The sequence below is a fragment of the Apodemus sylvaticus genome, chromosome 5, assembly GCF_947179515.1.
Source record: "Apodemus sylvaticus chromosome 5, mApoSyl1.1, whole genome shotgun sequence".
Lineage (NCBI taxonomy): Eukaryota > Metazoa > Chordata > Mammalia > Rodentia > Muridae > Apodemus > Apodemus sylvaticus.
In genome coordinates, this window is record NC_067476.1 from 156352336 (window position 1) to 156369818 (window position 17483).

At 45.7% G+C, this 17483-nt stretch overlaps 1 protein-coding gene across 1 annotated transcript in view; it reads left to right on the top strand.

Moving 5' to 3' along the window:
- Nucleotides 1-1863: 1863 nt before the first annotated feature.
- Dok5 (docking protein 5) overlaps nt 1864-17483 on the top strand; it is a 150805-nt gene continuing 135185 nt past the window's right edge. The window contains exon 1 of the mRNA XM_052181581.1: nt 1864-2119. Coding sequence (XP_052037541.1) covers nt 2054-2119 — 66 coding nt within the window. The 5' untranslated portion in view covers nt 1864-2053. The remainder of the gene's footprint in view (nt 2120-17483) is intronic.

A 17483-nucleotide genomic window follows, 5' to 3' on the forward strand; every position in this document is an offset into this window, starting at 1 on the left:
CCTGTGACACTGTAATCGGTCTACAGATGAAGCGTTGGACAGATGTCATTCACAGACACCTGTTTCCCAGCCCCCACGGGCAGGGTTGGTTAATAGTGCTAGCTCTTCTAAAGCAGCCTTCCAAATGACTTCACCATTTCCTCCTCTTTGGGCGAAAGGCTGACACTTACAACATCATTTTTCATAGAACGGAAACATGAAGACAGAGCAGATGGCTTACAATGTAGCATAGAGTTCTCCTCATCGGCATCTCTGTTTTCTGGTTGTCCCAATTTAGCCTCAATTCTATGACACATTCTTGGGTGATTTCTCTTCTTTGACTAAGACCCATCAAGCCAGGATGACTAAAATGAGTGTTCCAACAGACAAAGGAAGTCCTGTATGATATTAGAGATGAGAGGAATTCAGTGTCATCAGATCTAAGGACCTGTGAAATAGATGACTCTTTTTCTGTGACTTTCATTGAAGGTCACTTAGCTCATTAGCTCTGTCTGATTGGAGTCACCTCTGTTGACTGAGAATGGTCTAACTTTTGAGTAAAGGAAGATTAAGGCCTACTATGGAGTTCAAGAAGTAACCTTGTGTTTATGACATCAGTCCTGGATTGTCCCTTCAGAATAGCTAGGTGGTGGTGGCGAACGCCTGTAACCCCAGCACTCTGGGAGGCAGAGGCAGGCAGATTTCTGAGTTCTAGGCCAGCCTGGTCTACAGAGTGAGTTCCAGGACAGCCAGGGCTATACAGAGAAACCTTGTCTCGAAAACAACAACAACAACAACAACGAAAACAAACACAACAGAATAGTCATCCCTTAATCCTGGCCCTGTGCTGGTCAGCTGTGGGATGGTGGGCAAGTCCCCAGGGACTGCTTCTTTTCAGCTTTGGGCTCTGTAACACTAAAATCTGCTAACATCAACATCACTCTTTCTGTAGCAAAGGGGATCCAAATATAAGTTTGCTTAAGGAAGGCAGAGCATGATGTTTGCCAGTGGCTGCTATGTTGTCGGTTATGGCGGCTTACATGGGAGCCTGCTAATTACACAAAGAAGCCACACCTCAACCCAGTCAGTGCATACGAAGGACAGAGCAGTGCCCAGTACAAGTTGCCTCCTTGACAAAGTCCTGAGATTTATTGATCATCTATACAGAGCGGGTGTGTGTGTGTGGGGGGGGAGGGGAGGACAAAGCAGCGACAGGCCAAGAATCAGCTCTGGGGAAGCTTACAGTCTTATTGGCCTGACAGGTTCAGACCAGAAAAGGGACAGTTGATAGGAGCCTAGAGCTTGAGGGCAGGGGGTCCTCGCGGAAGAGCTGAGCATAAACCTTGAAGATGGCTTTCTCTTTATATGTGGAGGTCACAGGTAAACCACGCAGTTCAGTCTCCCTGGCCACAGACACACCCTTAATTACCTCTTATGTGAAAAAGATGGGGCTGAAGGGATGGGTTGGGGCACACAGCTGTTTTTTTAAAAAAAAAAAAAAAAGAGTCCGATGTCCTTCTCTCTAAAAGACAGAGGCAGGAGCTGGAGCTTCGCGAAGGTCTGCTCTGTACAGGGATGCGCAGCCGCCCCTGGGGAGAGGAGGTGGGATCCGGGCGTCTGGGGGCCAGGTGGGCGGAGGCCGTGGGGGAGGGGACACATGTGCTCCTCCTTCTGGGCCTTCTCTGTTTCCCCTTCCTCTCTTTCCTCCTCCGTTCTGGTCCTTCTCCTCCTCCTCCTCCTCCTTGGGGACTGGAGCGGCTCCTCCTCCTGGCTGGCTGCCGCCCAGTCAGCTGACGCCGCGCTCCGGTCTCGCCTCCCCGCCGCTCTCCCCCAAAGTGGCTGCTGGGCGCCGGCGGGCCGCCCACTTTTTCAGGCTTTGGGGAGACGGGAAAGCGATGTGCGCCTTCTGACGCCTGGTTTCACCGCATCACCATCACCTTGTCAACTTTCTCTCCCCCAGTCTCGGTCCTGACCCCCCACCCCCACCCCCACACGCACACACACATATCCCTCCTCGAAGCCACTCAGGGTGCCGAGCGCACGCTGGGGGCAGCAGGGTCACTGTCTGTCTGGGATGGCTTCCAATTTTAATGACATAGTGAAGCAGGGGTACGTGAGGATCCGGAGCAGACGCCTAGGGGTACGTATCAACCTTTCCGTGATCCGTGTTCGCGATTTCAGGGTCTGTGTCGGCGGCCAGCATCCCGGTTCCTGGCGCTGGAGATTGGCTTGGTGGTTCTCTCGCAGCCCACATCCCAGGCTAAGGCGGCTGCGGCGCTAACGCCAGCATCCAGTAGGTCACGGAGCTATCTTTATCTCTCGGATGGCTTGACTTTCTAGCAGTGGCTACCGGAGCCCATTGACTCGGAATAAATATTTCCCGGTAGCCATGGGTGCTGAATCTGGAAAGCGTGGCATGGTGCTGAGCCTGCCGGATGTCCCCAGCCGGCATCCCACTCGCGTCAACTTAACTTTTCCAGGGGATGGATGGAGGCCAGGACACAGGGCAGATACTCTGAGTGGGGGATCAAGGTCAGTGACTGTCTGGCCCCAGGGACTCTGCTCTGCGGCTCAGGGGTTAGCAGAGGTGGAGAGAGCTGGCCTCGGACAGGACCAACTCCCTGGTAGAAGCCCAAATCGGAACTCCCTATCCTTGAGCCTGGGTAGTGGGTTTCTGTTTTTTAGACTCCACCTTCTGAGTCCCACTGGACGATCATTTCGTGTGGAGCATGGTGCCTGCGTGGAGCTCCTGGAATACGAGCAGAAAGAAAGAAAGAAAGAAAGAAGGAAAGAAAGAAAGAAAGAAAGAAAGAAAGAAAGAAAGAAAGAAAGAAAGAAAGAAAGAAAGAAAGAATCCCAATGACTTCCTTCTTAAGGCTGCTTTGCTTTTCTCTTGTTGGGGCCACTTTAGGAGAGAACCATTCTGCCTCTTTGGGTTTTAAGTGACAGTACAGTCTTTAGGGAGGGGAGGATATTGGAGTATGTATACATATATATGTATATATATATGTATATATATATATATGAATATGTGTGTATACATATATATGCATATGAATATATGTGTGCGTTTCAGCCTACCCCATTTCTTCTTGCCATGTGTTTAATACCGTGGCTGTTTTTGTTGGTTTGTGTTTGCCAGAGGCTGGGGGCGGGGTGGCGGCGGCGGCAGCAGCAGTGGTTGTGGTGGAAGTGGTGGAGGTGGTGGTGATGAGGCAGGGCTGAGACATAAGTTTACTCAGCAAGGAAAGCTAGTGTTGGTGAGAAGGTCAATGTCTCCCTTAGGCTGTGTGATTCAATGAGTATCTTTGTCCACAAATATATTGTATCTGCTACGAGTCTTTTATATGGTCTCTGGCTTCTTCTTCTTCTTCTTCTTCTTCTTCTTCTTCTTCTTCTTCTTCTTCTTCTTCTTCTTCTTCTTCTTCTTCTTCTTCTTCTTCTAAATGTCCCTTTAATTTGACTGGGAATAAAAGAAATTTCTCAGTAGTAACTGTGGCTAGAGAGGAGTGTTTGCTGGGAGAAGCAGCCTGGGTTGTTATAAAACTCTTGTGTGCTTCCATTGGCCTATTTCTTTCTTTGCTCCCTCCCCGCCGCTATGTTTGAATAGTCAAGTTCTCAGGTCTGGGACTGTTGTAAACACAGAGAAGGATAATGGTAACAAAACTAACCAACTTTCCTGGACTCACTACAATTTCTCCCCGAGGTCCTCAATCCAGTGACTTCCATGTGCCGAGGAAGAAATCCTGAGTGTCACACCTTTTATTATCTTGTGGTGATCATGAATTACACTTTTAAAGAGAGTGTTAGAAAGTCGCATTCTAATCTTGCATTTACTCCATCATGTCAATGGAAGGGATTGGGTCTAGACATTCATTCTGTGCTAGAGAGCATTCCAACAGGAAGAGGACATACATTATTAATGCACTGAATATGAATTATTCATGAGGATCAGAGTTGATGCCAAATCCTGACAAGGGTGATTTATAGGAAAAACTGGTTAACATCACTTTCAAGTCTTTTTTTTTTCTCTATATTATTATAATTGACATAATATAGTCTTGTGTGAATCCCAGCAAATTTTGGATAGACCTTAGAAGCAAACGGAGAGGAAACAGAGTCTAGTTTGCATTTGTTTCATATTTATAGTATTTTGGATAGTCCAGTTTCTCAAGATATAGTCATTTTTTGTCTGTGTTTATATAAACATACACAAGAATATTCATTGAATTATGGTAATCACGTGCAGATAGAAAAGTCAATCTACAACCATATAAAACTGGCCTTATTTGACAATCTTGTTCTAGCAGTAGATCAATCTGTTAAGATGCACTTGTGTTATAATTTATAAAGAAGGCCAATTCCATCATTGTTAGAGCTGAATGCCAACTGAAGTTTTGGTAGAAGACTTGCAAAGGTGGGAAGTGATTGTAATACTCAGTGTCCGAGGTCAGGAATGTCTGGTGTTAATCTGGGCTGTATATAGCATGGAACATGTATTTTCTGAGCCCTGTCTTGAGGCCCAGAGAGCTAACGCAGTGGTTCTGTCAGACTCAGCAGACAGAGCACATACATTGACACACCCAGTAATCATACAGAGTGAGGGATGACCTTGTGACTGGTAAGTGATATGACAATGGCTTTATTAATGGCATCCAGACAAGCGTCTGTGGAGGAGAGCCACGTCTGGGAGTATTTATAATTAAACAAGTAAACTGGATTTCACGGTAAGCAGCTGTTATGTCAAAGAATGTCCCCAGGTTTGGGAAAAGATAGGACTGAACTCTGCCTGTTTGACTCATAAGGCCTATGACCTTTGACCTTCGTGGCTTCGATTTTTCCGGTGTCTATGCAGTGTATGCTATTTGAAGATTTTTCTTATGGCGTCTAATAAGATAATATCTGTGCACATGCAGAGAGAGGACAGAGTATTGATTCTTACTGCAGTTTTATCTCTAACATGATCAAGGATGAGCTAAGGGTGGCGATGCTTCTCAGGGTTGTGATCGTATTTTGTGTCCGTATGTGTCCAAAGGCAGATTTTATCATTATTTCTATTTAAATTCAAATTTACTTTGGTTAAACATATCAGAACATGAAACATGGTACCAAGTTGTGCTTTGATGTGTGTGCATGGTTTAAATGCTTAAATCAGGGTAATATCTTTATCCTCACTTAGTGAAATTATTTTTTTTTTGAGGCAGAAATAGTTATCTTGCTTTAGGTCTTTCTTTTCTTTGGATGAGGTTCTTACAAAAGATTTGTATATAAATGTAGTTTTGTAACTAAGATACTTAGATAATTTGTCAATAGACGTGAAGTAAACTCGGAACCCCTCTCTATTCAGACAGGTCACAGGTAGGTCGCCTTCAATGAAAGTCCTAATCTTTGCCCTAAGCAATCAAAGTTGGTGTAAACTGACACTCAGCTTTGAACATCAGAAAGCCAAATGAAATTCAACTCATTTAACTGCGATGTCTCTGTCCACACTGGCTCCTCCAGGTCTTAGGCTGTGCCCTGGGTACAATATTTGTTCAGGAATGTTGATGTTTCTATTTGGAGAGTTATGGGGAGGAGGGGAGCAGCTATCTATAATTATCTAATTCTCAAAAGACACTGGAGATTTCTTGGATGAGTGGAGTAGGCGGTGCCTGCGTCGTTAACCCGCTAAGTGCGCTATTTAGATGGATCACATTCGGATCTTCATTTGGCTTCTTTCTTTGCAATGAGGAGAATTTTTCTATCTATAATTATCCTGACTGATGCAAAATGCAACTCTCAGAGCTTAAATTTAGACCCATTTTCCTTATCGTTCCTCAATGACCTGGTGTTTAAATAACCCTTCTTTGCTCTAATCTAACAGCTTATCGGCGTGGACCACGTGAGCTCCCTTCTGGCCAGTTCTCCAACTCCCCACCTCCCCGGCTCAAAGCCCAGGATAGCTATCTCAAGCTCAACGCATGTGCAGCTTCAATGGACTTACCCATGCTGGCTCTTGCTAGCAGTATCTTCATCGTAGCCATTAGACAGCATTTTGGTTGCCCGGGCAAAATCAACCCTAAGCTAGAAACCAAGCAAAACTGGCATCGTAGCTCCCCTTCCCAATCTCATACCACTGTAGCCATTCCATCTGAATCTGACCATCTCCTATCCCCTGATCATCTACTGGGACCACTCCGGTTAATGCCCCGTTCTTTCTGCTTTGTAGATTTGGAGTAACCACCCCCACCAGCCTACGCCTTCATCCATTCTTGTTCAGCACCATCTCCTACATTGCTGGGTCCTCCGCTGAGCAGCCGACCTGTGTCTGTTCCTGCTCCTCCCCTGGCTCACGCCGCTTCTTTCCTCTCCTTGGCTCAGCTCTCACCATCTCAGTGGGACCTTTCCAAACATCCTTGATTTTTCTTTTCCGCTCCTGTATCCCTAGACTTCTTACCACTCTGTACATTTTAGACTGTATTTTTGTTTATTTCCTGTACATCCCCCACCCCCTGCCAGGGAACATGGGATGCCCATGGGATTCCTCTCTCTTTTCACTCCAGCAGTGCCCAGAGTAGACACTCAATGAAGACTTGTACAGCCAATGGATGGAAGAAGGCTCCTACCCCATTTCCTCTGATATAAGGGTGCATTAAAAAATCCCAGCATGATGACTATGGCTTGGTATGAGTGTTAAAATATTCACCAGCCTGATTATTCTATAAGAACTGAGAGGATCGTGATATCCACATAATACATGATCATTATAAGGGGCTCAACACAATGCTTAGCACAGAGAAAATCCAATTAATATTTATTACTGCTCTGTTCTTGGTTCTACAATTACTGACGGTAGATATGGTGGTACTTGGCTGGTTATTATTTTCCCAGCCTTTACTGTGCTAACTCAAAGCAATTGCTGTTTAGTTAGAAAAACACACTTAATGTCCAGCGGATAATTTATGTGCAAACAAAAATACCATCGGCCACTGATGTTAGGGACAGAGTGAGTATTCGCCTTTATAAGACTTTCCACATTATCTGCATAAATGTTCGTAATGCCTCCGAAGGGATGCACATCTCTGTGAAACGACACTTTAAATGAACCTGCTGGTCCAGGAGGTTTTCCTCTTAATTTAGATGTCTTGAAAAGCAGACAAGGAGTGCACAGAGTTTAGGGAGAAGCATTTCCCTGTTCCACTTGGCCCAATATCCCACTGAGGATTTCATATTTCATTTACGTTTTTAGATTTTGATTCATTTGCTACAGTGCCCAGGTATAGCTGATGCCTTTCTCACCGCTGTGACCGGATCCAGGGCAGAAGCAGCTTAATGGAGTGAGTATCTCTTCAGGCTCACTGGTCAGAAGCTACAGTCCACTGTGACAAGGCAGGCATGGCAGCTGGGGGTAGCCGCCTGTAGAATCAGGCATCCACCGATGCAGTTTCAGGGGGCAAGCGACTCTGTCAGGAAGTGGAGCTGGCCTATATTGGTCACCCTGAGTGACAGCATAGCCCCAAAGGTTTTACAACCTCCCCCAACAATGCTCCAAGCTGGGGCATCTGTTCTCACCGATGAGCCCGTAGAAAAAAATTCATATTCAAACTATAATACTTGAAAAGGAAGGATCATTCTATAAAAGTCGTGCGGCAGACTAGGGCCATCTTAGGCCATTCTTGAGGGGATTGAGGCAAGGTCACAGACAGATAAGCAGCATCCAGTAAGATACATGAAGTACTGCTGGCCCTCCTTACAGGACAGAGGGGGATGTCTGCTTGTCAGTAGTGAAATGGATGTCCAGGTAGACCCACGGCATGTGGTGTGGTGAAAATCCTTTAGTGTCCTGGCTCCCTGCAGCTCAGCCTCACTGACGTGATTTCCACACCAGGAATAACTTTCCAGCTGATACGTCGGTCCTCGTGGAGGATATGATTAATTGTGCATGTATTCTGCTTTTAATTATGATCACCCAAATCGACTTAGCAACGAACGGCCAATTTAATGGCTTTGTATGGAGGCATAAACCAAATTACTGATACGATGATATCCCAACATCTGCCAGTGTGGGTTCTAAATTATATTCATTAGGCGACTAGAAGTATGTATGTTTAGGCAGCCTGGGCAGTTTGGGTGAGGAGTCACTTACCTTTGGTACCTTAAGAATTTGCTTTCACTGTGAGGTGCATCTGTGGTCATTACTTCCTTGTCTGTCAAACGTCCAAGGAATGCTTCTTACTGTTGTGCTCCATGCAAAGTACAGAAAACAGGACAGTTCAGCCATCGTCCTCAGTAAACTGACAATCTGACAGAAAATACCTGTGCTGCTAACTGGTCATTTATACTTTCACAGCGGTCAAAGGTCAGCTGCTGGAATGAACAACTCATCTAGGATGGGAAAGATAGCTGGAGATAGCTCCTTTTCCCACACCTGTGGAGTGGGGGATGCTGTGCTTGTATCTCCTTTTACTCAAGAATTTTGGTTCCAGCTGGATGAAGACCAAACCTTCAGAGAGTCTAGGCTAGGAAAAGATGAGGCGGCCTCTCTTCCGCCCCCCATCCTTGTGAGATTCAAAATGAAGTTGTGAATTCTGAAATGCCACAAGATGTACTTGAATGCAGGGACTAAAATAGTGTCTTCCTAACATGCAGCTGGGCGGTGTTTGGATAAGGATTTGGAAGCTGATTTGGGGAGCATTTGTGGGCCTTCTTACATTACTAGAGTTCCTCGCCTCTGGCTAGGTACCTGTTCAGCTCAGGCACCAGTTCTCAGGCAGCCTTAGGGGACAGCAATTCTTTGTGGTGACAGTTCGCACCTGTGAACCTTCCTGCCCTAGGCTGATTCCAGACCGTGTCCAAAAGAATCATGATCTCATGTGTTTTCGATGGAAACTTATTTTTATGTAATTGTAGACTCTCATGAACATGGAGGCCTGGGGAAATGACACATTCAGTAGAGGACCTTGCTTGCAAGAGGGAGGGCCTACATGTGAATTCCCAAGACCTACACAAAAAAAACCAGGTGTGGTGCCTCATGCCTGTAACCCCAATGTTCTGAGATGGGGGCGCAGGTGGGAGGAGTCCTGCACACTCACTCTGTGATGAAGTTCCAGGCCAGGGGCGGAGTCCTTCACTGTCCCTCACTTCCCCACACTCACCAACTCTCGACATCACTAACGTGTTCTCCAGTTCTAGAATTCTGTCCCTTGCAGAGTATCTATAAGTGAAACCGTGTGGATCTGTGGGGACGGGCCTGGTTTTACTCACCCCCACTCTCTGGAGAGTCATCTAGGTTTCTCAGGTGCTGCTGGATGCTGGGTAGTGGGTGCTCTCTGGCAACGCCTGGACAGGTCCCAGGTTCTTGGAACCTTTCACTCATTGAAGGATGTCTGGGTTCTGTCCAGACTGGGCTGTTAGAGAGGGATGATGTGACATTTGTGTGCAGAATTTTGTGTAAATATAAGTTTTCATAACTGTTGAGATACTCAGGAGTACTATTGCTTGGTTTAGAGGGTACTTGTGGGTTTAGTTGCTTGAAACTATTAGGCCGTGTTCTTTAGCGCAGAATAAAATGGAATGTGTATATTATGGCTTGTGTGTGCCAAGTGTCATTACTCTGGCCTACTTCTTAGGGGCTATGATTCCAACAATGGAAAGTCTGTGTGCTGAGAACAGAGAGAACCTGGTAACTTGCTCAGTACGCAGTGCTGCATGGCTTAGCAATTCCTATGCTGGGGGTCTGGAGGTCCCTGGAGAGAGACTGGTGATCAATCCAAGTTGGAAGGCCAGAGGGGCAGCAGTTGACTGGTGGCAGTAACTGGGAAGCAGCAGCAGTGGCTACGTCCCCATGTGTGGAGGAGGAGTGGTGCAAGCCGCCAGGCAAACGCCTTTACTCTTGGATCTCCTGTTGGAAGTGCTGGCTCCCTTAGCCAGTCAGACCCCTCTGGAAATAGACTTGCACATGAGCATGTGCACCTGCGCACAAACACACACACACACACACACACACACACACACACAATCACACACCTACAGAGAGACACACAGACATACACACAGAGACCTATAGAGAGATACACAGGCACATATCCACACACAGACACAAACACACACACACATGCCCCTACAGAGAGACACAGACACATACCCGCACACACAAACACACACAGACACACAGAATCACACACCTACAGAGACACACTCAGACATACACATAGAGACAGACATATAGAGAGATACACAGGCACATATCCACACACAGACACACACAGACACACAGACACACACCTACAGAGAGACACACAGACACATACCCACACACAGACACAAACACACACACATGCCCCTACAGAGAGACACAGACACATACCCGCACACACAGACACACACACAGACACACAGACACACACACTCCTACAGAGAGACATACAGTCATACACACACACACACACACACACACACACACACACACACACACACACACACACACACACAGAGTCTCCTACGCTATTCTAAGTTCTCTCCAAATACCAAGCAGTCTTGCTGTTTTTATGTTCACACCAACAGTGTCTGAGTGACCTGATTTCTCTGCAGCATCTCCAGGAGCTGATGCTGCTTTCAGTTTGCTTCTGACTGTCCTTGTGGGTGTGTGGAGGTGTTGTGTGTGGCTTCCACGTGCATTTCTCTGAGGGGGAGTACTGTTGATCTTCTAGTCATGTTCTTTGCCCATTCATGTACACATGTAAGTAGCATGCCTGGCTTGTCTTCTTAGCACCGGGTTTGGAGAGAGCTTCATCCATTCTAGATACAAATGTCTTTTCAGACATGTGGTTTGCAGATAGCTTCTCATAGTCTACAGTGCTCCCTTTCATCACCAGAGCCTTGTATTGCTTAAGTGTGTGTGTGTGTGTGGGGGGGGTGGGTGTGGGTGTGTGTCTGTGCCTCTTTCTGTATGTGTCTGTGTGTGTCTCTGTATATGTCTGTGTGTGGGTATGTGTCTGTATGTCTCTGTATGTATCACTCTGTGTGTATCTCTGTGTGTATGTGTGTGTCTGTGTGTCTGAATGTGTATCTGTGGGTATGTGCCTGTGTGTCTATGTGTGTGTCTGTATATGTATATGTCTCTGTGTGTGTCTGTGTGTCTGTGTGTGTCTGTGTATGTGTATCTGTGTGTATGTCTCTATGTCTGTATGTTTATCTGTGTGTGTATCTGTGTGTGTATCTTGTGTGTATGTGTCTCTGTCTGTCTATGTGTATCTGTGCATGTGTGTGTGTGTGTGTGAACATATGGAGGTCAGAGTAAACTTGTAGGAGTCGGTTCTCTTCTTCCACCCCGTGGATCCCAGGATGGATCAGCCATCAGGCCTGACAGAAAGTGCCTCCTCCTGCAGCAAGCCATATGGCCAGCCCGTAGGACGGCCGTTCATAGGGCAGATTTTACAATTCAGTGAAATGCAGGGCACGGTTCATTTTTATACATGGATGTCCAGTTGCTCTAGGACCATCTGCTGAAATTTCCGTCTTCTCCACTGGCACTTATTTGGGTCTCCTTGTGAGTCCTCTGCCCTGCCCGTCGTTCTGTGGACATGCAAACACACCTCGGGGTGTCTACGCATGTCTGAGTGGCAGCCATACAGTATGGGAAGTTGCTCTTTTGTCAAAAAATAGTTAGCTACTTTAATTTTTTTATCTTTCCGTATACATTTTCAAATATGTCTACAAGTAGGAGGCCTACTGGGAGCAGCGTGTTTTTCTTACACATCTTCATGGGATGCATGGTTTTATTTTCTGGATGGCAATAGGACATATTTGGTACCCAGATTCTTACTTTGAATCTCAACTTGGCTACTTATTGACTCTGAAGCAAATCACATAATTTCTGTCTGATTTAGCCTCTTCAGATACAAAAATAAGCATGACAGTGTATTCTCACTAAAGAATGGTCTGTCTGTCTGTCTTACTCCAGAGCCTGGCTCACAGTAGGTACTCAATGAATTCTCATCGACTTTTATTTAACTACTACTTATTCATTTATTTATATTATGTGCATGTGTGTTTTGCCTGTATGGATGTCTCTGTACCATGACGTATGCAAAATAGCACAGAAATCTTGGGAATTTTTTCTCCAAAATAGTTGAGTTGTGTTCAACCCCATGTAAGAGCTGACAACTCTTGGTTTATTGGTTATTTTGAATTCATTAAGTGACCTCATATTACAATGAGGAAGAAATGGATTCTGAGACATAAAAGATAAAAAGTAAGAAAGTAGGGTATGGAAGGCGAAAGTGTGTGTGTGTGTGTGTGTGTGTGTGCGTGTGCGTGTGTGTGTGTGTGTGTGTGTGTGTGAGAGAGAGAGAGAGAGAGAGAGAGAGAGAGAGAGAGAGAGAGAGAGAGACTCTGTTCTTTTTACCGGGAAGAATGGATACCTTTTACATGGCAATGTTATGCTTAAGTAGCTAAAGCTAATCCCTTCCGTTCCCACATCCCCCCACCCCCACCCCCTACCCCCCCAACCCCCCCGCCCCCAATCTGTGTCACCTCCCAGGACATCGGACTCAGCAAAGTCTTGTACAGAGATTTTTGTTCATAGATACACATAATGTGTGTTCTTAAAGTTTGCTCTGCACAGAGTATGTTCCTGTCCCTCTTAATACAGCGTTTATATCATTCTCCCTTCATGTCTTACGTATACTGGAGCACACTTCAAAAAGTTGTGGGTGTCAGCATTCATTTATTTGACTATGTTACGGTTTCTTCATTTTTTTTTTAGTGTGTGTATGTATGCACATGCATGGGTGTGCACGTCATGCATGGGTGTGCATGACATGCACCCGTTCGTGCACATGCCATTTCATGCCTGTGATAGGTGATGGTCAGAGGACACTTTCTGCTGTCAGGTTGTTTCTTACACGTACATGGGCTATGGGAATTGAACCCTGTTCCTTAAGCTTGTGCTGCAAGCACTTTTTCCCCTGAGTGTTCTTGTCAGCCTGCTCTGCCACCGTTCTTTAATTACTCCACCAATAACCAACGTCTTCAGCTACTTCCTATTTCCCCGTTTAAGCCATGAGGGTGGTATGTTGGGGTATGTGATGATGAATGGGTAGCAGAGGATGCTCGTACAAAGCCAAACACATTTACAAACTGTATGAATAGAGCCGAAGTGCCACCAGACCGCACTGGGCCTGCACTGTACCTAGGAATGACCATCAGTCCTTACTAATATAAGGCTGTGGCTCAGGGTGTGCTTCTCCCCCAACACACACACACACACACACACACACACACTCTCCATGCACACATGCACACACATATACTCATGCATGCATACACACTCCTGTACATGCATGCAAGTGCACACACACCCACAAATGCATACACACAAACACACACATACACACACATGTATGCATGCATGCATGCACGCACACATATACACATGGACACACATGTACATACATGCAAATGCACACACACATGTTCCATGCACACATGCACACACATGTACTCATGCAAGCATGCACACACACTATTGTACAAACATGCAAGTGCACACACAAATACATACACACAAACACACATATACACACACATGCATGCACATATGCATGCACGCTCACATATACTCATGCACGCACACACATTCACGTGTGCATACATGTGGACACATGCATGTATATGTATGCCAGTGCGTGAGTGCGTGCACACACACTCTCTCTCTTCTCTCTCTCTCTCTCTCTCTCTCTCTCTCTCTCTCTCTCTCTCTCTCTCTCTCATCTTTACTTAAAACTCCTAATTCTTTCCCCTTACACATGTCATCAAGACACTGTGTGGACAGATGTGGTGGCCTCACCTGCCAAGTGTCACCATGCATCCTCAACATCAATGTGGAAACCGTTCCCCACAGAGAGCAAATGGTCTTCTCTGCCTTACTTCTCTTCATTTCTTTTGACTACCAACCTCTTCTCTCCATTTTTGATTTCTCTAACTCCTCATCCTGATGATCCCAGCTTGCACGCCACTGGGTTGTGATGGTGCCCCCAGACACCACCCACCACCTCAGTGGGGGTAGTTTCTCACATGTAGATATTTAAATAATTAAAGTTACATGGTTTGGGTTTTGTTTTTGTATTTGAAGCAGACTTAACTTCACTGTTAAGGTTGCTTATTCCTGCAGAGAACCCAGGGTCAGTTCCTAGCTTCTCGACTGAATGGCTCACAGCCATATGTAACTCCAGCTCCTTGTGCTCCAACTCCTTCTTCTGCCCTCTGAGGCACTTATATACATGTAGAACACCTAAAACTCACATAGGCACCCCCCCCATACACACACCCTATTTTTTAAAAAGCATTTTAAAAAATCCTTTGGCACATGAACCATTTGAAGTTATAAATAGTCACAGAAGCTCATTCCTGGAAACCACAGCAGCACCATGTATATAACATAATTCCATCACTGAATGAGCTCTGTTGGACAATGCTGCCTGCGTCATGTCCGTATCACATTGATGGATGGCTTAAATGATATGTTTTGATGATTTTAGCTTCACTAAGCTGGGATCCCCACAGGAGCTCAGCAGGGTTGGCACTAACTTCTTTATTCCCATGTAGTCCCTCAGTAGCTAATTGATGAATCTATGAGGAGGGAGGGGGCATACATGGATTGAAGAATTCTCTCTAGTGCTTGGTTTTGTCATGTGCCCCTTAGTGTTCAGCAGGGGCTTGCAGAAGGACCAATCACTCCATAATTTTACCCATGTTCTCTCTCATATTCTGGTTGGAAAAGACTAATTCTGTTACTGTCATCACCTGGAAATATTTAAGCTTTCCATGAGGCTGGCATCGCAGAGTTCATTGTCTAACTGCAAAGAGTGAGCACGACTAGCCCTGACCTACGGGGTATGTATCACAGTGTGCCTCCAGGACACTCACCCCTTCCATCCATGACAGCTCCAGTTAGGTGCAACTCTGTCAACATGCATAGTTGCAGGTGAAGTACAGGATCTTGGGAGACAGCAGTAGAGAGTGTCTGACAACTGTGTCATGCATCCAACTCCTTCCAAGGCACTTGTCCTGCATCTGTTCCCCAGAGTGTGCCTCACAGGCCTGTCTGCTTCCTAAGATCAGTCATCCAACAAGGCTCAGGCTCAGGCTCCTGCAGAGGCATTGGGAGCACACCCCGGCTTCAGGACCCATCGGCCTGTAGGTCTGTGGCTTCCCCCTGTATCTGACAGGGTGTTCTTACAACTGAAGTGGCTCTGTCACTCTGGAATCCCCGTAGCTATTCAGTCCTACTGATCTCTGTCAGAAGACCGCAGAGTGGAATGGAGCAGAGGATGGGTAGGAGCTTCACAAGGGAGAGTGGAAGCTCTCAGGGGGGTCGGGAGTAGATGTTGGCCAGGTAGACTGTTGTGCCAGCCTGCATGTTAAGGAGGGGTTTCTACTCTTTCCAAAGTCTTTAGATAGCTTCCCTCGAGGAGCATTTTCCTGTCCAGATGATTGGCAGGTTCAGTTGATTGACTTTTAGGGGAGGGAAATGATAGTATGTCCCCGTTCCACCCGAAAGCCCCCAGCTAGATGGTAATCTCAGGAGATTTAGATAGCTATCTGTTAATGGCTTCCTAAGCAGTTCAGAGCTCACGGTTCCACTCTCTGCCCTTTCTTCTGGCTGATTACAGACATGCAATTAGGCTTTGTCTTTGAATTTACTGGTCATAAGGAAGAGTCCAGCCCCAGTGGCCTCCAACCCTGCAATCAGTCAACAAGCCGGCTAACAGTTCTGCAATTTTCATAAAAATGGAAATAAAAAGGCTCATTTTGTTTACCATGTGGTTAAAACACATCAGCCTCTTTACTAGATTTTTCTTTATTAAAGAATCATTCACTGTGTTTGTGTGTGCGCACACATGTGTGTCATGATGTGCCCGTGGGGCCAGAGGACAATGTCTGAGAGATGGTTCAGTTCTTCCACCCTGTGGATTCCAGGGATCAAACTGAGGTCCTCAGGTTCATGAGCAAGCAACTTCTTCCCCAGTTACCCTCACAATGTGAACGTTCGTCTGTTTAAATGAGGAGCCTTCTTGAACTACTTTGTTACATTGACTTGTACAGAGAAAATTATCAGTATCGACTGCTTTTCCTTTTGAGGAAGAAACCACAAAAAGAAACAATAGGTGAGGCTTCCCCATGTGGCACCCGGACCTCTCTCTTGTCATTAAGAGCCTGGTCACAGCTTTCCCCACCAGTACCTGTGGATGAGTATTCACAACAAGGGATTCAGTCTTGCCGGGAGCCCAAGAGATGGAAGATGCTGTGTCCAATCGATTTAATCCCATTTCCTCCAGACAGCAGCCCGGCCACTGAGATGAGAAAATTTGAATTAGGCTTTTTCTCTTCATAACTTTGGGTGCACTGGGTGGCTCTGACTTTTAGGGTGAAACTTTAGTATCTCACTAGAGAGATGGAGTTACAGACATATGCTGACCAGAAGCTATTTTGATATAGATTAAGGATTTAGGTGCAAGCATCCCCCAGGCTGCCGGGCTGCCTTTTAAGGAGATTGGCCTTTTGGTTTAAAGAAGTTCTTTCATCATATGGAAATACATTTCTGAAGTTAAATTCATTTTAGTGAGAAAGTCACACACAGGATCAAGTGTGTGAAAGGGAGATTGGATATTCTGTTGGCCTTTAATATTGAAGCTTAATTTCCAGAGATTTTTTTTTAAGATGGAGTTGAATAATATAAAATGAAAAAAAATTTATTGGTCTATTGCTCCAATATTAACTCAACAAATGGGTCAGCTTCCTGTGTGTAAAGGTCATATGTTTCAGAGAATCTGTAATTTTGATTTTAGATTAGCACCAGGCATATGAATTCAAAAATAAAGGTTCTCATTTTATCTGCTGAGAAATGTGCAGGCGTATGATTTGAGTACTGACAGAGAGCTATTTTAAGGGCCTCTTACTGCTCTTTTGCACACATGTCATGAGAACTCTACTAGGTTTGAGGATGATAGGGTAACATAATGCTAGTAGTTCAAGTTTCGAAGTCAAGGAAACATGCAAAGCGGAAATGGGCACAGTTCTTAGAGATTTGATACGAGGCGCTACAGAAGCTGAGGTTGAGACCTTCTGACTTCTGTAAGCTCTGCGGTGGTTCTCAGGAACATCATTATCATTATATATATATTGTGTATGTGTGTGTGTGTGTGTGTGCGCGCGCGCGCGCGCGCGTGCGCGCGCGCATATGTGCACATGAGTGCAGTTACTAGTGGAGTCCAGAAGAGGGCATCAGAACCTATGGAGCAGGTTGTGAACCACCAGACTGGGAAGCTGGGAACAGAACTCTGTTTCCCTGCAAGAGCAGCCAGTGCTCCTCACCACTGCGCCACCTCTTACCTGCTTTCACAGCCGACCTTTGCAGGGTCTTAAAAGTAAATATGAGGACCATGTGTTGAGACATGATACTTTTTTTTTTTTTAGTAAGCCTGGTTTTTCAAGAATGCATTAAAAGTTTCTCTCTCTCTCTT